The sequence below is a fragment of the Phoenix dactylifera genome, chromosome 17 (assembly GCF_051530095.1).
Source record: "Phoenix dactylifera cultivar Ajwa chromosome 17, Ajwa_hap1_PhDact_Kaust_v1.1, whole genome shotgun sequence".
NCBI classification, from domain to species: Eukaryota; Viridiplantae; Streptophyta; class Magnoliopsida; order Arecales; family Arecaceae; genus Phoenix; species Phoenix dactylifera.
Genome location: NC_143206.1, coordinates 13,530,361 through 13,548,783, shown reverse-complemented (window position 1 = coordinate 13,548,783; position 18,423 = coordinate 13,530,361). Strand labels below are relative to the sequence as shown.

General features: G+C 43.3%; 1 protein-coding gene across 10 annotated transcripts; it reads left to right on the top strand.

Annotated features, from left to right (window-relative positions):
• The first annotated feature begins 9,287 nt into the window (after window positions 1–9,287).
• LOC103711237 (protein FAR1-RELATED SEQUENCE 11-like) lies at window positions 9,288–16,450 on the top strand. Of its 10 annotated transcripts, none has more exons than XM_026806301.4 (6): window positions 9,314–9,878; window positions 10,069–10,112; window positions 11,319–11,442; window positions 13,601–14,599; window positions 14,865–15,308; window positions 15,382–16,450. In XM_026806301.4, the coding sequence occupies exons 4-6, from the start codon at window positions 13,631–13,633 to the stop codon at window positions 16,240–16,242; spliced, it is 2,274 nt and encodes a 757-aa protein (XP_026662102.1). In that variant the 5' UTR covers window positions 9,314–9,878; window positions 10,069–10,112; window positions 11,319–11,442; window positions 13,601–13,630; the 3' UTR covers window positions 16,243–16,450. The 10 variants fall into 10 exon arrangements, with proteins under 10 accessions (XP_088569239.1, XP_008795529.1, XP_008795528.1 ...); XM_039117895.3 differs by having other exon boundaries at window positions 9,319–9,878; window positions 11,319–11,479; XM_088713113.2 differs by lacking the exon at window positions 10,069–10,112 and having other exon boundaries at window positions 9,288–9,878; window positions 15,081–15,308.
• Window positions 16,451–18,423: the final 1,973 nt, after the last annotated feature.

Here is an 18,423-nt window from a genome sequence, read left to right as displayed (position 1 = left end):
TTAGCCAATATAAAACAATCTAACTATCCAAAATTAGATTGTTATGGTGGATGCTAGATTTACAATGTGTAAGTCCTTTATCTCTACACTTGTTAACTAACAAAACCCCTAATAAAAATGTGGTTAATTAATTAAAAAAAACTCTAACTAATATGTTGCTGCAGTCTCAATTAATATATCCACAGATGCGGGTGTTGATCTACGGGCACGTTTAGTTCGCGAAAAGTATTTTTTTTTCTAAAAATATAATTATTGAAAAGCAGATTTCTAGAAAGAGAATGTTTAAAAAAGTACTTTTGGTATATTTGGTTGACCATAAGAAAGTGACAAATTTTCAAAGTGCTTATGTTTGGTTGACCATCCACTTTTCAGAAAAAGTTATGTATAATTTTTATTATATCCTTAATAAAAATTAGGTCTTTAATGCCTCTTTAATGCTTCTTTAATACTGAAGGGCCTTTTTGGAAAAAAGTAAAAATGGAGTAATTCCCGCTTTATGAGAAAGTAACTTTCCCATGTTTCTCATGGGAAAGACTTTCTCATGAAGGGCTCGTTTGGTTGACGAGAAGTATTTTCTCTCCAAGGAATATGATTCATGGAAAGAAGATTCCTAGGAAGAGAATGCCTGGAAATGTACTTTTGGCATGTTTGGTTAAACATGGAAAAGTGACAGATTTCCAGTGTGCTTATGTTTGGTTGACCATCCACTTTCTTGAAAAAGTTATGTGTAATTCCTATTATACATTTAATAAAAATGAGGTCTTTAATGCCTCTTTAATGCTAAAGGATCTTTTTGAGAAAAAATAAAGTAACTTTTCCATGTTTCTCATGAGAAACACTTTCTCATGAAATGTGAAAATCATATTTTCATGGAAATACAACTTTTCAATCTCTCTCTTTTGAAAACTCCAACCAAACAAGATGCATCTCATTACTTTCCCGTTGACTACACTTTCCCCCTTTCTTTTCCCGCGAACCAAACAAGCCCAAAATGTGGGAATTATATTCTCATGAAAATACAACTTTTTCATCTCTATCCTTTGAAAACTCTAATCAAATAAGAGACATTTTATTACTTTTTTATTGACCATATTTTTCTTCTTTTTTTCTCACGAACCAAACGAGCCCTACGTATTGGACAAGAGCCCACCGGAGCCCATAGTTTGCCATGTAGAGGGACATGAACAACAACATGATGCCATGAGCTCGAGCAAAAGGGCACAACTCTCAAAATTTATTTAATTTCTACTATAACAATCTCATCTCACGTTTTTAAGAATTAAAGAATCAAGGAGGCGACGAGGGAGCGAGGCTGAGATGGAGATCGATCCCGGGGTCGACGTCGTCGCAGACGGTCCGGTCGGTGGAGAAGGGCGACGACGAGGGAGGAGAGGCGCAGGGCCAGGAGGAGGGCCAGAAGGAGGCGGCAGTGGGGCACCAGAACGCGGCTTGGGTGGGGTGGGGTGGGGGGGTTTGGCGGCGGGTGGCGGGGAACTCCCGGCTTCGCCCGCTGGCGCTCCTTCTTGTGGGTGAACTCCCGGTGGCCCCCAAGCGCCAGAGAGTTGGCGGACTCCCGGCGGCAGTACTGGCACTCGAACCTCCGGCCCGGCAGTCCTCCCCGCTGCCGCCGGCGGGGTGGTCGTGCTCGCCGGGTTCCGTCACTTCGAACCCAAACAGTCTCACTACGCTAGGTCTCGTGTCCTCTCCCATTTTTGTCGCTACTTTTTAGAGAGGCCGAGAGGGGGGGAGAGACGGAGCTTCGGGTAGGATGGAAGCGTATCGACGCAAGTGAGGAGCGGGGAATAATTTATATGAAACGGAGCAAGGGTCGGCTTACCTGTGGTGAGCTTAGGGAAAAGGTAACGGTAAATAGAGGTAGAAGAATATGCAGGAGATGAATGGATGACTCGCGTGAAGTGAACCGAGAAGATTAAATGATTGATGAAAAGATTGGCATGGAAAGGAACTGCAAAAGCAGTAACATGGCCAATAAAATGATTGATGAGAACAACCCCTCCGAAAATACTCTTTGAATTAAAAGGAGAGGGTCGCTTAGTGTGCTCTAAAAACTATTATTTTTTTATTTTTTTGGTTGACCTATATTCATACTGTATGATACATCCACTTCACCAAAAAAAAAAAAAAAAATAAGAAGGTGCTTACGATGGACTGACCATTTGTCAAAAATAATAGCCAATGGAAGTTTTGAATTTTGCTCATGATATATCTACAGATTCAAACATGTCTATGGCATTTAATTTCTTTTTTTTTGTAACAAGCTTTTATTTTAAAATTGAGTCGCTTGTCCATGTATGGTCGCAAACTTGATGGGCGGCCTTCGGCTATCCCATGAACCGCACCACTTTGATCACTAGAGTTGGGTCTTGCAAAGAGTGGAGTTCGGCTATTGTTATTTACTAAGGCTCGTAAATGCGAATACGCCATGTTGGGGGGAATACGGTTTTCCCCCCAACATGGACCTAGAAAAGTTTCCTAAAAATCTAAGCTCAGAGCTCCCTCTGGCTAGTGTAATCTGAACTCAGGAAAGCGGAACATAATCAAAAAAGAACATGCCTTTATCAAGTAGCTCGGTAAAACAATAAGTTAAAATTCCGGCCTCGTTTACAACAAAGAAAGACAAAGAGAGATAAACATGAAGTGACAAAAGGAATTTTTCATTGATGAAATGCCAAAAGGCTAAGTACAGAATTGGAGGTCGACCATTCAAAAACTTGAAGGCCGCCCTCGATTACAATGGAAAGAAGAAATAAATCTAAGTCCTAAGGGGCGGCGGTCGCGTCGGCGTCACCCTCGGGGTCATCTATGGCGATGACTGGAGGGTCTTCAGCGGGCACGGGTTCGGGGTCTGCGGCGGGAGCCTCGGCGGGTGCCTCGGGAACGCCCTCCAACTCGGCCACCGCCGTCGCAGGCTCGGCTGCGCCCAACTCATCCGACTCCGCCTCGGATGCCAGGACGGCGGGAACGTCGTCTGAATCGGAGCTGTAACCCAGCCTCATCCTCGGACGAATCGTTGAAAGATCGAACTGGGGGCAGATCCGGGCCATCTGCTTTCGGAAGTTGTCGAAACCCCGGAGGAACCCGTCGACGGTTTCCTCCTCTAACATGTCGCGAAACTCCTCCGATTCTTTGAAGGAGTCTACGGCATGTTCGGCCCGCTCGAGTGCCCTCCTCTCTCGAGCCTCCAGTTGCTCGATCTTGAGGCGCAGGACCCCGCCCTCGTACCTGAGGCCCGCGACCTCAGACTGGACCTCCCCTAGGCGCGCCTCCGAGGCGCGCAAGGCCGACTTCGCCAAAGAGTGGGCAGCCCTCTCTTCCTCAAGCACCTCGACCATTGCTAGGCGCCCGGCCTCAGTGGCCTCCCTCCGCGCCTCGGCCTCGGCCAGCGTCGCCCCCAACTCGGCAATCTTCTTCTTAGCCAGCTCCAACTGCCGGCTGACTTGCCGAGTCTCTTCTTGACACCCTTGGGCAATGAATACCAGGGTGTCGACTTCGTGGATATGCTGCAAGAGAAAAAGGGTAAAGCGATTACGAGTTGAAAAACCTAACATATTCACCAGTAGTCTAAGGAAAATTGGGAAAGTAGCTTACCCGAGCGGTATTGCGGTAAGTACCGTCGACAACCTCTTCCAGCGGCAAGTTCCGGAACTCGGCCCGGTCCGCTGGAAGCATCGCACGCCGAAATACGGCGCGTGCGACATCGGCGTCGTGGATGGCCGAGCTCCCCTCGAGGAGTGGGGATCCTGGCTCGGCCGACTCCTCCCTAAAAACCCTTGAAGAGCTCGGCTCGTCCGAGCTAGGGATTTCGGGGCCTCTGACTTCGGGGCCTCTGGTCGGCTCAGGCCCCGGGCGCTGTAAGCGGATTACGGTCGGCCCCTCCCGCTGGGCGACGGGGGCGGGACAAGGAGGGGCCGCTGGGCCCGCGTCGCCGGCGGCCCGTGTCCGCCCCTGATCAATTGTGGAGGCCCCCGCCTCCGGGCCTCCCGTCCCGGCCGATGTGGAAGCACCAACCGACCTCGACTTCTTCCGAGGTTGGGGAATAGCCCCCCCGGCCTCGGCCTCCCGCCTCTTCAATCGAGAGAAGAGGGACGTGTTGCTGGTCGGCATGTGGAAAATGTCTGAAACCAAAAATTTTCTCAAGTGTCAGACCAATGTTAGTGAGAAGAAAAAACAGATAAAAACAAAGCGATGCGACTACTCTTACCCTCGGGGCGCGCCGAACTCAAGCCCACGCTCGCCAAGACGTCCTCCCGTAGGAGCTCGGTTAGGTTGAATCCCTTCCCGAGGGCCCGTAGGGAGTCCAAGACCCTCAGCTTCCTCCCCGAGGGCTCGGAGAGCCTATTGAGAGCCTTCAACCGAGGGTGCCCCCACCTCGGGTTGAACCCCCACGGCACCTCGGACGCAAGAAAGAAAAATTTCCCCTTCCACTCATGAATAAAGGAAGGGGCGCCCTGAAAGAGTGACATACCGCCCCGAAAGGCGAAGTATAGCCACCCTGCATCCGCCGGGTTTTTCTTTAATAAAAAACACCGGCGGAAAATACTCACCGAGATCGGGATTCGGGATCCCGTGCGCAAGACACAAGGACAGGAACCCGATTATGGTCCTCCACGAATTTGGAGCAAGCTGTGCTGGAACGAGTTGATACTCTACTAGCAAGTTGTTCACGAACTCGTGAACAGGGAACCGCAGACCGGCTCAGAGCGTCTCGCGGTGGATCGCGATCCGACCTGGGGGCGGCCGCGTCGCCCTATCCTCCGGTCCCGCAGTTTCGAGACGAAACCCGGGCTGGAAGAAGAACCGGGAGTGGATTAACTCCAACTCCTCCCCCGACAAACTCGACCCTACTTCCTCTGGACCGAGACCCATTTTACAGAGAAATGAAATAAACTAAAGATAAAGGGAGTAAGGAGGAGGAGGAAGAGGAACCCTAGCTAACACAGGGTGGAAACCTACGGGAAAGTCGCCGGAAATCGCTCCGGGCACCGTCGGCAAGGTTTGGTCGAAAGGTGGAGCAAAGGAGGAAACGGCAAAAATGAAAGGCAACCAAATAGAACTCTTAGGGCAGATTCGTGGGGTTTATATAGACCCCCCTGACGGCCCAGATCGGCGGGTTCGGTTCCCACCCCCCGTCTGGATTGCGCCACGTGTCGGCCTCGGAAGCCGAAGCACCGCATTCACTCCGGATCAATAAGTCGGGTACAAAATCGAAGCGCCGTCCCATCGGATCTCACGGCCTCATCATGGGTCCGCAAAACCGGACCACCTTGAAAGACGAGCGGACGTCACTCTCGCTCCCTTCATTTAATAAGCCTCAGGGACACGTGGAGCGCCGATGTAACCTCAGCCTCCCCAGATCAGTATTCTGCCAATACGAGATCAGAAACATCCGACCTCGGATCATGCCGCGTGTTCATTTTGAAGCGCGAAACGGCATACCTACTTATGAGGGGGGCCTCGACCACGAGATTGAGGCGCCGCCCCATCGGGCCCAGGGACCCTCATCATGAGTACGCCGTACGAAGCGATCTCGGAGATCCAAAGGGCGCCATCCCCGTTGTAGCTGCTTTGGGAGGCGTAAGGACGCAGACCCCGTTGTAAGTTCGCCGTCTAAAGCGACCTCGAAGCGCCAAAGGGTGCAGACTCCGTTATAAAAGCTCCAAGACGCGTAAGGGTGCGGACGTGATTCCCTTCGACCTCAATAACCACAATGACAATTTCTACTTCCCGCGTCCGAGCTTGCAAGCTGCTCGAACTCGGAAGTTGGGGGTAGTGTTGGGGGGAATACGGTTTTCCCCCAGCAATATAGTAACCCCGCCCCTAAGAAGCCGCATAACCGCCGACCTTGGACAACCGAAGTCGGCGTCCGACCTCGGAACGTCCGACCTCAGAACCTCCGACCTGGAGAATTCCCGACACCCGAGGTCTATTCTTGTCGACCACCTACTACGGCCGTACCCCCCGAGGTCCGGCCAAGGGCCATATCCTGCCACTGCCCCAGCATTTATTGCGCATGACCTTTGCAAACCCCCGGTTCACTCAACAATTAATGCGGACCTCCGGCCTACTCAACAATTAATGCGAATCTCCGGCTTACTCAACAATTAATGCGCACCTCCGGCTTACTCAACAATTAATGCGCATGGCTTCTATTATCTACGGACCTACAGCTCTCCACGGCAAATCAGCTCAGCAGAGTCCAGTCAACCATGAGAAGTCTCTGATCTCGGCCTTACCTCCGACATCAATGCAATGATTCACCCGATCGCGTGCCAGCTCGGGTCGTACGACGGCCTCATCTCCGACATCAATGCAATGATTCACCCGATCGTGTGCCAGTCCAAGCAACATGCCGAGCCGTACAACGGTCTCGCCCTATCACATCACAGGTAAACCGACCCCCCTTATAAAAGGGAACCCTTGCTCCTCAAAGGGGGGTTGGAGACAGAAAACTCAAAAGATATTGTTCTTCTCTTTCTCCTTTAAACACAGATTGCCCCCCTCTGACTTAAGCATCGGAGGGCCGGCGCCGGAAAATCCGGCCACCGGCTTTTCTGCAGGCACCCCGACGGAGGACGCCGCCCGCCGACGGACCGTCGGCGCCGGAAAACCCGGCCACCGGCTTTTCTGCAGGCACCCCGACGGAGGACGCCGCCCGCCGACGGACCGCCACTCCCCTGTGTCCACCTGCCGCTCCCCCTCCTCGACCGACGACCGCCCCCGGGTCCAATTTCCAGCAACACGCCATATTTGGTCTCCAGGTTAGGTCTTTAAATTAGACTAGCCTTCAGGTTTATGGTTCTCTCTTGCTCAACCTATTTGTCTTCCCAATCGTCTTGGTCATTTTCAAACCTTATTTGCTATTGGGCAGAGTGATTCGATAGAATAACCATGAGTGGCTAAACTTGCTACCAGGGAACCTTTTCTTAAAAGACCCCAAAGAGGTGCATTAAGAAGAAGAACAAGAAGAAGAATAGAGGGCAGCCTTTGGCTATCTTTAATCACAGTGATCATCTTTTCATGTGAACTTTGCTCTCCAGGTTAGAAGATTGTGCAAGAGTCCTATCAGAATTAGTGCCATTTCTATTATAAAGGGAAAAAATAATTTTTCTTTTCATTCAAAACTAATTTCTATTATAAAGGGAGGAAGCAAGATACTTATTTATGGTAGAAAGAGGAACGTTACGTGCTAAAATTGCACAATAAATAACTCTTTTGACACCTAATCGTGGAAATTTCTTATGGTTACGTTCATAGAATCAATGGCCCCCACTGAAGAACATACTACAGAGGCATGTCATTTTTTAAATGAGAGAACAAGTAATCAACTAGAAATGCATCTGTCTAGTTAATCATGTTGGTATTTCACTGCACTTTAACCCCCATTTAATAGTTTTGCAATTTGTAAAACATTATAACAATCAAAAACCTACTTAATTTAACCTCACTTTCTGTGTCCATCTGATCCATGACTATATGTACATGGAGGCTGCCATAAGAGCTCTCGACTTCTATACTCTACAGAGGCATGTCATTTTTTGAATGAGACCACAACCAATCAACTAGAAATGCATCTGTCTAGTTAATCGTGTTGGTATTTCACTGCACTTTAACCATCCAATTGTTAAGTACATTAACCCCCATTTAACAGTTTCGCAATTTGTAAAACATTATAACAATCAAAATCTTACTTAATTTGACCTCACTTTCTCTGTCCATCTGACCCAGGACTATACGTCCATGGAGGCTGCCATAAGGGCTCTCGTCTTCTATACTCAACCATGTTCATGATTGGCCCTGTGCCTACCCTCTATATGCAATTCAGTTTCACCAGTCAAGTAACTTTACATAAGATCTATTACCACTTGGAATCGGTTCGACCCAAACATCGAGTTGCTGGTGGCCATAAGAGATCTTGGCTCGTCTATTGTTCAGATTGAAAAAAATCAGATAAGATCGCGACATGCCTCCGCAATGATGTTTTTGGTGGAGTTGGACGGTAGAGGAATGACTTTGAGTGGCGCTCCGACATCGATTTTGACCTAAAACAGCAAAAACAAAAAAGTTCACCCATCGGAGTGTGTAGTAGGAGACCTTCATTTTTTTCTTGGTACAACGGTTGCTCACATCAGTCTAGTATGAGTGTAGCCAGCAAAGTCAAGAAAAATAAAATAGCGTAAGGTGGGGGGTATCAGACCATGTCCATAGACCCTCTCCAGAGTGATAAGCAGTAAAGGAGGCAACCCAATTTACCACCATGTTCGCCTTCCGATACACATGAGCAGCTTGAAACGAGTCACAGTCTCTTACCAGCCTCTGAATATCCCTAAGTAGTAGATGATCGTCGCCCTATTACTCTACATTCTGAATCCAATCAATCACCATGGCAGAGTCTCCTTCCAAGAAAATGTTATCAGCCCCTATAACACTCCTTGCATAGGCGATACCTTCTCATGCTGCCCTCAGCTTCGCTTCTATAACAGTCATGTCACAAGTGCACCGCCTTCTTGCAGCAATCAATCTGGAGTTGTGATCCCAGATCACAAAATCCATCTCTCTTCTGTCTCCTCCTGCCGATACACTACCAAGTTCATCTTAAGATGGCTAGGATGTGGGGGCTCCCAAGTAACAAAAGTAACTTTGGGCGTTATGACAGCGGTGTAGGAACCCTAGATATCACTTGCCCTCCTAGGTGAAGTCGCCCTGGTAGTGTTGATGATCTCGGCTACATGACGGAGGGCTCTGTCCATTACAATCCCTCGGAAATCTTTTAATGCCTAAGTCAGATATAACTTTCAGAGAACAGAAGGAGGCCTGAGAGGGGCGAAGAAACAACTTAAAAGAGTCGAAAGAGATTTATTTAAAGAGCCTCACTAAGTGGTTTGAAGCTATACACTCACTAATAGGGCAACAAACTGCATATCTCGTCCATAATTCTCGCATGCCTTTCTTGGTATGTGATTTACTCAAATACTATGTTTATCACAAAACAATTAGCAATTGCTGTTAGCTTCAGAAAGAGTTTAAGATGCAAAGAACTTTCCACATATCTTTTGAGTAGACCACATGACAAGTTTTGAATGATAAGCTCATGACTATATAGCGAGTTTTTATTAGTAGGTTCACCTTATATTAAGACCCAACCTTGATACAATAAAAAAATAAGAGTATACTTATCAATTCATATTGTCATCAATGAATGCCTTCAATCATGGATCACAGCCATCCATCATCATTTCTTTTGCCAACCATGAATTGGGCAAGAAAATAACTTCCCACTCGGCAAGCTCCACACGGCGCACGCTAGATCCCGTCCGTGGATGCGGGGTTCCAAAGCAGAAACCTCCGACGATCCCCTATGGTCTCCTCTAACCTGCGCTGGGCGTGGGCGGCGCTCCGCCCCCTTCCCGCGCGTGGCCCGTCGCTTCAGTGAACCCTGTAAGCGCAGATCAGCGCTTCCCCCACGAGCCGCCATTCGAGGGAGAGAATTCTCACGAGCCCGTGATCCGACGTCGACGAATCCCTAGGCGCTCGATAGTCCCGTCCATCCCGGCGGCGCACGATAGATCCGCAAACCTCGCCATGGATGCGATCTTCCCGTGTCCCATTCTTTCTTTCTTCCTCTTTCTCCTCCTTTTCTCTAATTTATTGTAAATTATTCCTATTTTGCACGGAGATTATAGGGTTAGGGTTTCTTTATTTTTTTTAAATTGGGATTGGAGTGATTTGAGCTGAGATTTGGCGGGAATGGAGAACCCGTCGCGGCCGGCGATTCATAGAGACCCGTACGAGGTGTTGGGGGTCTCTAGATTCTGCTCAAGCCTTGAGATCAAGGTTGCTTACAGGAAGTTAGCTTTCAGGTAATTCGATTAAAGAACACCACCATTTTCTCTTATAAATTTGTGCTTTTCTGGGTTTTTTTTAATGTATAATCCTTTTACTTTGATAAAAATAGCTCTTTTTATGCAGTTTTCTCAAGTGCAAATCGAGTTTTTTCTCTTTTTTTTTTTTTGGTTTGGTACATAAATTGATCTGTTTTCATTCTCTTAGGTAGAGACTCGAGATATCTAAGAATCAGAAAATTTCTGGCCGAGGTAGGCACGACACTATCCAAGTAACGTTGTTATCATGTCATAATGGTCCCCACGCAAAACTATTTTGTTTACTGTTATAACTGAAATAACGACCACTATTTGCCGGGCCTGGTCTTTGATTGGATTGTTGTGGAATATAATAGTGGCGGTTAGAATGGTTCTAGTAGCCATTATAACGGGAAATAACAGACTATAACAACGGACTTGTCTGATTATGTGCACGTTTGCAATATGGGTTACTCTTTTTTTTTGAATTGACATGGATATTTGAATTTGATAATAATACTTTCATCTGATGAGATCAATAGCAAAAGGTTCACTAACAGCTGTTCTTGTTATTATATAATGGCTGTTATAACAATAGAGCAGATAAGTATCAGTTGTTTATCTAAATACCTATTCTATATAATGCAATTAGGGCGCACAAACTGCGCTAATGGGACAATAGACATGTTTTTCTGGCCTGATCCTCAAACTGCAACTCCATGGTTCCAAAGGCATATTGAAACAACGCACCCTTGAACATAGTTCTAAATATCGGTGGGATACCATAGTCCTGTGTGTCAGGACAGGACTAACTGGGAAATGGACTGGGCTGCCATTCCTCGTTCCATGGTATTTAAAACCTTAATTTCAAACACCTCTCTTAATTATCATCCTCAAATTTTACTTTAACATGCCTATATCACTAAATCAGTTATATTATACTATTCCAGTGTCATTCCTCCATTTCCTCTAATATACTTATTCCTCACTCTACCTTTCCTAGCTTACTGCATATCCATCTCAACATTTGAATTTATACCAAAGTCGTTTGCTTGGGTTGCTAATTTTGTTTGAGGCCTTATTTTCAATTCTATGTCCAACACCAAATAAAATACAGTGTCAATACTTGTAATTATCAGCCACTACTTCATGTATGACTAGTGTAAAAAGGTATAATCCTATGGTCAGCCTTCCTATAGCAGCATTGAGACATGAAAATCTTACTTCTCTTGCTCTAAATACTTGCTTCCACTGTTCCACATACATATCCTTAATAACTTTCATATATTGCTTTACTGAACATTTGTTTTCCTTTAAGGTCATTTGCCTTCTGCAAGTCCAAAAAAAATGATGTGTTAGTTCTTTCTCTTTATACTAAATTATTCTTTCAGTTGAGATTTCAGTGTGTTTTCCAAATTCTTATCTTGAGTGATCAAACAGGTACCATCCTGACAAAAATGTAGACAATCCTGAAGCTTCTGAGCATTTTAAGGAGGTTTCTTATTCTTATAGCATTCTGTCTGATCCAGAGAGAAGAAGATGTTATGACAATGCTGGACTTGAGGTAACACCATAAGGGCGCCTTATGTTTGTTGAGAGCTGTAAGAGCAATAACTTTATGTATTATCAGAGAACTGTTGCTCTTCTTTTACTCTGCAAATGATGATAAGACAATGATCGTGGTGTCTTACAATGAGCGTATGTTGATAAATTCATAACTTGTAGTGACTAATGGAGATTGCAGTAAAAGTAACTAGTTCCAAAATATAACTTGATATGTATCTCTTTATATAGGTACAATGTATGTGCATACGTACATATGTATTTCTATTTATCACATGCATAGTGATTAGTGGTTTGAGAACATGCTGTTCGTGTGGCTGGTGAGCATTCAAGATGCAAGAGTGCTGTACTGGGATGGAAGATCATGGGTCAAGGTAGGAATTCTAGTGTTAAGCAGAAGCTGGATTTATATGGTTTCTCATATACTGGACAGGGTAAATACATCTTATATTTGGAATTTAATTGGGCACCAGCAGGTTTAGAAAACCATTTTAGAGGCTGGTTTGAAGAATGGATATGAAAACATGAAAGTGATTTATCGTGTTTGTGGGAAAGTAAAGTAATAATTGCAATAAAGTTGAACCAAGCCAGACAATAAATGTAAAGGTGGATAATTATAATGGAGTCTTCACAACCAAGAGGATGTAGGAGTTATCACCTATGGTTGTACTAATTAATTCACACCATGGGGCAAAGAGTGAATCTCTAAATGTTAATCAGGAGGTAAATAATGTGTAGTTTTATAATAGTCATCTTTTAGATGTTTCTTGGGTAAAACATGAAAAAACTTTCTAGATCAAATACGTAAGAATTCTATGGTTCCACATCTTAGTATATCTTTCTAGGTTTAGGCACCATACTAGCTTACACGGTCTATAATAGTGCTAACTTCCTTCTGGCTTGATCATGAATACAGCACATATTTATACAACATTGGTACAATGGTAGATGTGCTCTTCATCAGAGAGGGTGATACTATCATATGTTTTTATTTGAAATCTTCCGATAAGAATTCTTTAGATCATGATTTTTTGTGCTTATGAGGAGACCCAACAAGGTAAGACTTGGATTCGCACTGATAATAAGGTTCAAGGAGAGGAGGATCTTAAACTAATTACATGGATGTCAGCAATGTATTGCTTGGATTAAAAAACCATTGGAATTGGATGGTATGACAGATTCTGCATTGTTCTGATGTGAAACCATCATTGGTGCTGAGATGCCGAAACCCTATGGACCAGTACGTAATGGCTGTAGAGGTCTGTACTGGTGCATACCAATAGTTTTTCTTTTTTTTAACCTGTCAATTTTGGTACATATCATCAGTGCTGGTACTGTATGGTACCATACTATTCCAATTGGAAAGCAGTACAGGCCTCGGTACAAGCCGTTTAAAACCTTGGTGTTGAGGGCTTTTGAAGGTATAAAGTTATATGCATAAGATGAAGTATCCCTTATGAAGTAGATCCTACATAATAGAACAAGACCATCTGGTTATTATTGTTATGTCTAGAATAGGAGTGTCTTAATATGTAATCTTAGACATTGTGAAGGTGGCAGTCATCTCAAACACTCTATGTAACATATTGTTGCACGTTGTGTGTTTAGTTTTCTTGAATGGTTTACAATTTATAGTTCACGCAGCAATGATGGCAATGAATCTGCATGCAAAGGCCAGAAAATTGTTACCACTGCTAACTAGTAGTTTGCCCTCAAGAGTATGATTATACTGTTTACAATTTGGTAAGCCATTTTCTGCTAACAGAGCATATCTGTTAGTTGGAAGTTACATTTTTATGGTTTTGCGTAACCAATGTACATATACATATACATATTCATATACATATACATATACATGTACATATATATTCATATACCTATCTACATACGTACGTACGTACATACATGCATATACATACATACATGTGTGCGCGCGCGCCTCCCCCTTATTGTTGTTCATATACTATCTAGCTTTTCTTTGTTCTATCTTCACATATAAAATAGATCCACTGAGAAGTTTATTTCGTGCTGTTTTCCGTGCTTTACAAATTCCTTTACATGGCACATTTCTACTTTTTAGCTATAATTTTTTATATTATGCTATTATTGTAGGCTTGAATTTAAACTTAACTAAAATGAAGAATGTGTGTTTAAATCAGGCACCAAATTTGAGCTCAAGTCTATCTATTATGGACAAAACATCAGAAAATCATGAAGATGCTCCTGATATCAGCACTGACTTATCTCCTGAAGTTGTCGACTCCATAGATGAATTGCCTGAAGGCACAGTTCTAACAAAACAAACTTCTGTAAATCTTGTCCCTTTCATTGGCCAAAGATTTGTTTCCCAAGATGCTGCTTATGAATTTTATTGCAGCTTTGCAAAGCAATGTGGCTTCTCGATTAGGCGTCATCGCACTAGAGGAAAAGATGGGGTTGGTCGAGGAATCACCAGAAGGGATTTCACCTGTCATCGTGGTGGATTGCCTCAGGAAAAGCAATTGGATGACAGCAAGCTGCAGAGAAATCGAAAATCATCACGTTGTGGGTGCCAGGCATACATGAGAATAGTTAAAAGGGCAGATTTTGATGTCCCTGAATGGTGTGTCACTGGCTTTAGTAATGTCCACAACCATGAATTCTTGAAATCAAACCAAGTGCATCACTTTCCTGCCTATTGTACTATATCAGCAGATGATAAGAGCCGCATTTGCATGTTTTCTAAAGCAGGAATATCTGTACGGCAAATGTTGAGACTAACGGAGCTTGAGAAAGGTGTGAAACTTGGTTGTCTACAATTTACAGAAATAGATGTAAGGAACTTGCTACAATCTTTTAAAAATTTGGATCGGGATCATGATGCAATCGACCTTCTTACAATGTGCAAGAAAATCAAAGATGAAGATCCCAACTTCAAGTACGAATTTAAGATAGATGGATGTAACAGGTTGGAACATATTTCTTGGTCATATGCTTCATCGGTTCAGTTATATGAAGCTTTTGGAGATGCAGTGGTTTTTGACACAACTCACCGTTTGGATGCTTACGATATGCTATTAGGAGTCTGGATTGGAGTGGATAATCATGGAATGAATTGTTTTTTTGGATGCGTTCTTCTACGAGATGAAAATATTCAATCATTTTCTTGGGCTTTGAAGGTATGAAACTAACTAGGTTTTGGGTACCAGTTTTGGTAACCTTGCTGATACCCAACAGGTACATTGCATACTGAGTGTCAGTACTGTACGCCCATTGGCACCAACACTCAGTATGGGGGGTGTACTAGTTATTGTTTCTATACTGGTATGGTATGGTATGCCCCATACCTGCTGGAACAATCCAATACTCAAAACACTTAATTTAATATATCTCTGTGAAATATTCAATGATTGCTACCCTAACATTCTGTTTAATTTTACACAGTCATTTTTGGGTTTCACAAGAGGAAAGGCTCCACAAACAATTTTAACAGACCAAAACATGTGGCTTAAAGAGGCAACCTCTGTTGAAATGCCAAATACAAAACATGCCTTCTGCATTTGGCGCATCATTGCAAAATTCTCTGATTGGTTTTCGGTACTTCTTGGGTCACGGTATGATAATTGGAAGGCTGAATTCCACCGTCTTTACAATATGCAGGTAGTAGAGGAATTTGAAGTTGAATGGAGGAAAATGGTTAATGCTTATGCACTTCATACAAACAAGCATATTGCCAGTTTATATGCATTGAGGACATTTTGGGCATTGCCGTACTTGAGATGTTACTTCTTTGCAGGAATTACTTCAGCAGTATATTCAGAGTCAATAAGTGCTTTCACCCAACAGTTTCTTAGTGCCCAGTCTCAGCCTGATAATTTTGTAGAGCAAGTGTGTAGTTATTATCTTTTACTTCGTGTTATTATTTGTCACCTATCTGATCCTTGATTTGATTTATCTGCAGGTGGCAGCTATTCTCGATTTTAAAGATCAGATAGGACCAAAACAGAAATCACAAAGAAAGCTCCATAAGATACGTCTCAAAACAGGGTCCCCTATAGAGTCCCATGCAGCTACTGTTCTTACCCCTTATGCCTTTTGCAAGCTCCAGGAGGAGCTTGTATTAGCTCCACAGTATGCATCATTTCCACTAGAAGATGGAAGCTTTCTTGTGAGACACCATACACAGATGGATGGAGGGTGCAAAGTAATTTGGGCACCTCAGGAAGAGCTCATAAGCTGTAGTTGTCATCATTTTGAGTTTACAGGAATCCTTTGTAGACACATTCTTCGTATTCTGTCAACGAATAATTGCTTTCATATTCCAGATGATTACCTACCTATTCGATGGCGCTGCATCAACTCACCTCTGACAAAGTGCTCTAGGACTGCTCCAAGGGAACATGCTGAACGTGTTCATTTGTTGCAAGCTATGGTGTCTGCTCTTATGGCAGAATCTGTCGAGTCAGAGGAGCGACTTGAGGTTGCTTCAGAACAAGTAGCCATGGTGTTATCTCGCATCAGAGAATTTCCTCTGTCTACACATGGTATGAGCGACATTGCTTATGAGAGCCCTTCTGAGTCACTGATTATACCAGAAGTAGAGGAGACTGATGGCATCATCCATAGCTTTGCTGCTGGACGTACTCATGTATCTTATACTTTGGGCAAGCTAAAAGAAAGACAAACAAGAGATGGGGTGGAGATGTCGAGGAAAAGGAGGCGTTATCCAGCACCTTACTGTGGGCAATTTGGACATGATGCTAATGACTGCCCAATGATGGGAACTGAAGGTTTGAATGGAGATGATTTGGGATTCCTGTAGGATGTCTGGCCGATATATAAAATGATGGCAGTTAGTTCGGTCATTGTTGTACGTATATGTATTCATTTTTTCCCAAATTAGGATGCAATCTCACGTTACCTTTCTTTATTCTCCCAAATTTATAATTAAGATGTGTTACCGCAGCCTTACATCTGTTCAAAAGATTTTTTTCCATATATGAGTGAGATATGGAACTCTTTCTACGTCATATGCAACTTATTACTTGTCTGGGATATTTTAGCAAGTATAAAATAAGGTGAAGGGGGTTACTTTTTATTTTTTACTGAAAGGTAATTTGTGGGTATGAGAAGGAAGTGAGTGATTAACATGAAATGAACCATGTGTAGCTTTCATGTTCTGAATTAACATGAGCCATGTTCATCTTCAAGGTACATTTTAGGATAAGCGGTGAAGCATATGATTTGCTATAAACTGTCCTCTAAAATTGTTATGCCATTGCTATAGTGGGTAACTTATTAGTTCTTCCTGCTCTACCTTTATGTGTAATGCATCTCGCCTAGTTTGTTAAACATAATAATGATCTGTCTACCCGTCAGTTTTTTCTTCGCCATCCATAGTTGAGATGGGTTGGTTTTGTTTAACATTCCAAGACTATGAAAGATGAATTGGATCAGAGTAAAATGGAACCATAAAATGTCTTTAGGGGTTTCTGATGCTACGAAAGTTATGTGAATCACAAATTAGCTTCAACATGAACTTCCTAATTTGATATTCAGATAGGATGTCAATACTTTTGCCACTCATTAAATGAACCTGTACACCAAACAATTTAATAAAGAAACAGTAATAGGCATTGATGTAATAACAATTTGTTTTAAAAAATCAAAATAAAATATATCACTTTTCTAGGACAGATTTAAGATAAAACTTTAGCAAGTTGTAAGGCTTGACATTTGACTTTTATTGTATTTGGAACTTATTTTTTATGTAGCTTTAAACGGGTATAAATTGGGTTGTCTGGAATGTGCTCTGTAGAGTTAACTTTATCCTGCTTCAGTTGGTATCAGAGCTTCCTGTCCTACGTAGGTTGGTATTAGAGCTTGTTGTCCTGCATCTACTTGGTATTAGAGCAAACCTCAATCCATCGCCATTGCCATAGCATCCTTGTAGCACCATCTCCACTATCATTCCACACTCCATCACAACCTCAAGATCCACACCCTCCGCCCACAACACCATCTCGAAATTCAATCCACCTACTAAGCCAGAAAAGAAACAACAACAAAAAAATATTTTGTTCCCTTTTTTTTTACCGATTCATGACCGCAAACGCTGCAGCCTTTCCGGTTCTTTTCAACCAGGCGAGTATAATGGAGAATCATGAGAAACCTAGGCACACTTCTATTAAACACAAATATAGAAGTTAGGAAACTTTAATTTTATTTAAGAATTAAAAAATTTTATTTTTATGGGACTCTATTACTAAAATTTTGTAGACTCTTAAATTAGAATTTTATGAAAGCTGTGCTATTTTTTTTTTTTTTGCCGACTCTTATTAAGATTTTGGATTGTTTATTGCAATGGTAGTTGAGAGCACAATTCGCATTATTGAAATTGGAGAATACAAAATAGAGTTACCCTCTACCTTCTCTTCTTCTCTTCTCTTCCCTCCTTCTGTCCTACATCAATTCAGTATCAAAACCAACTTTGTCCCGCATCAATTAGTATCAAAGCTTGCTCCGTCGTGCTTCAATTTGGTATCCAACATCTAGAATTAGCCTCTGATATTTAACTATATCACGAACATCATTACATATTATGTGGATAGGCATCATTTATCATCAGAACAAACCCCTCAAAAAAATGTGATACCCTTTCTTTGCACGGACCGGCAACCTACCACTTGTGATGTGTTCCACCACATTAGCTTAGGGTGCATTTGAATGCCAATGTCCTCTACATCTCAGTTCTGTGCCACACTACTGTTCCATGAATCCCACAGCCATCATATCTTGCAGCATTTTCTTTCAACATAGTCTATGGCAACATGCACCATCATTTTGCCCAAAAGCCAACATGCACATGCCACCAAGGTGGTAGCTCAGTAGAGCTGGGCGTTGTCTTCTAACTGCATGGTTCTAAGTTCGAATCGCCCTGTGCGTCGATTAAAATGTAGTGACATTGCTTGGATATGGGGCCTAAGAGCGCTTATTAATCCGC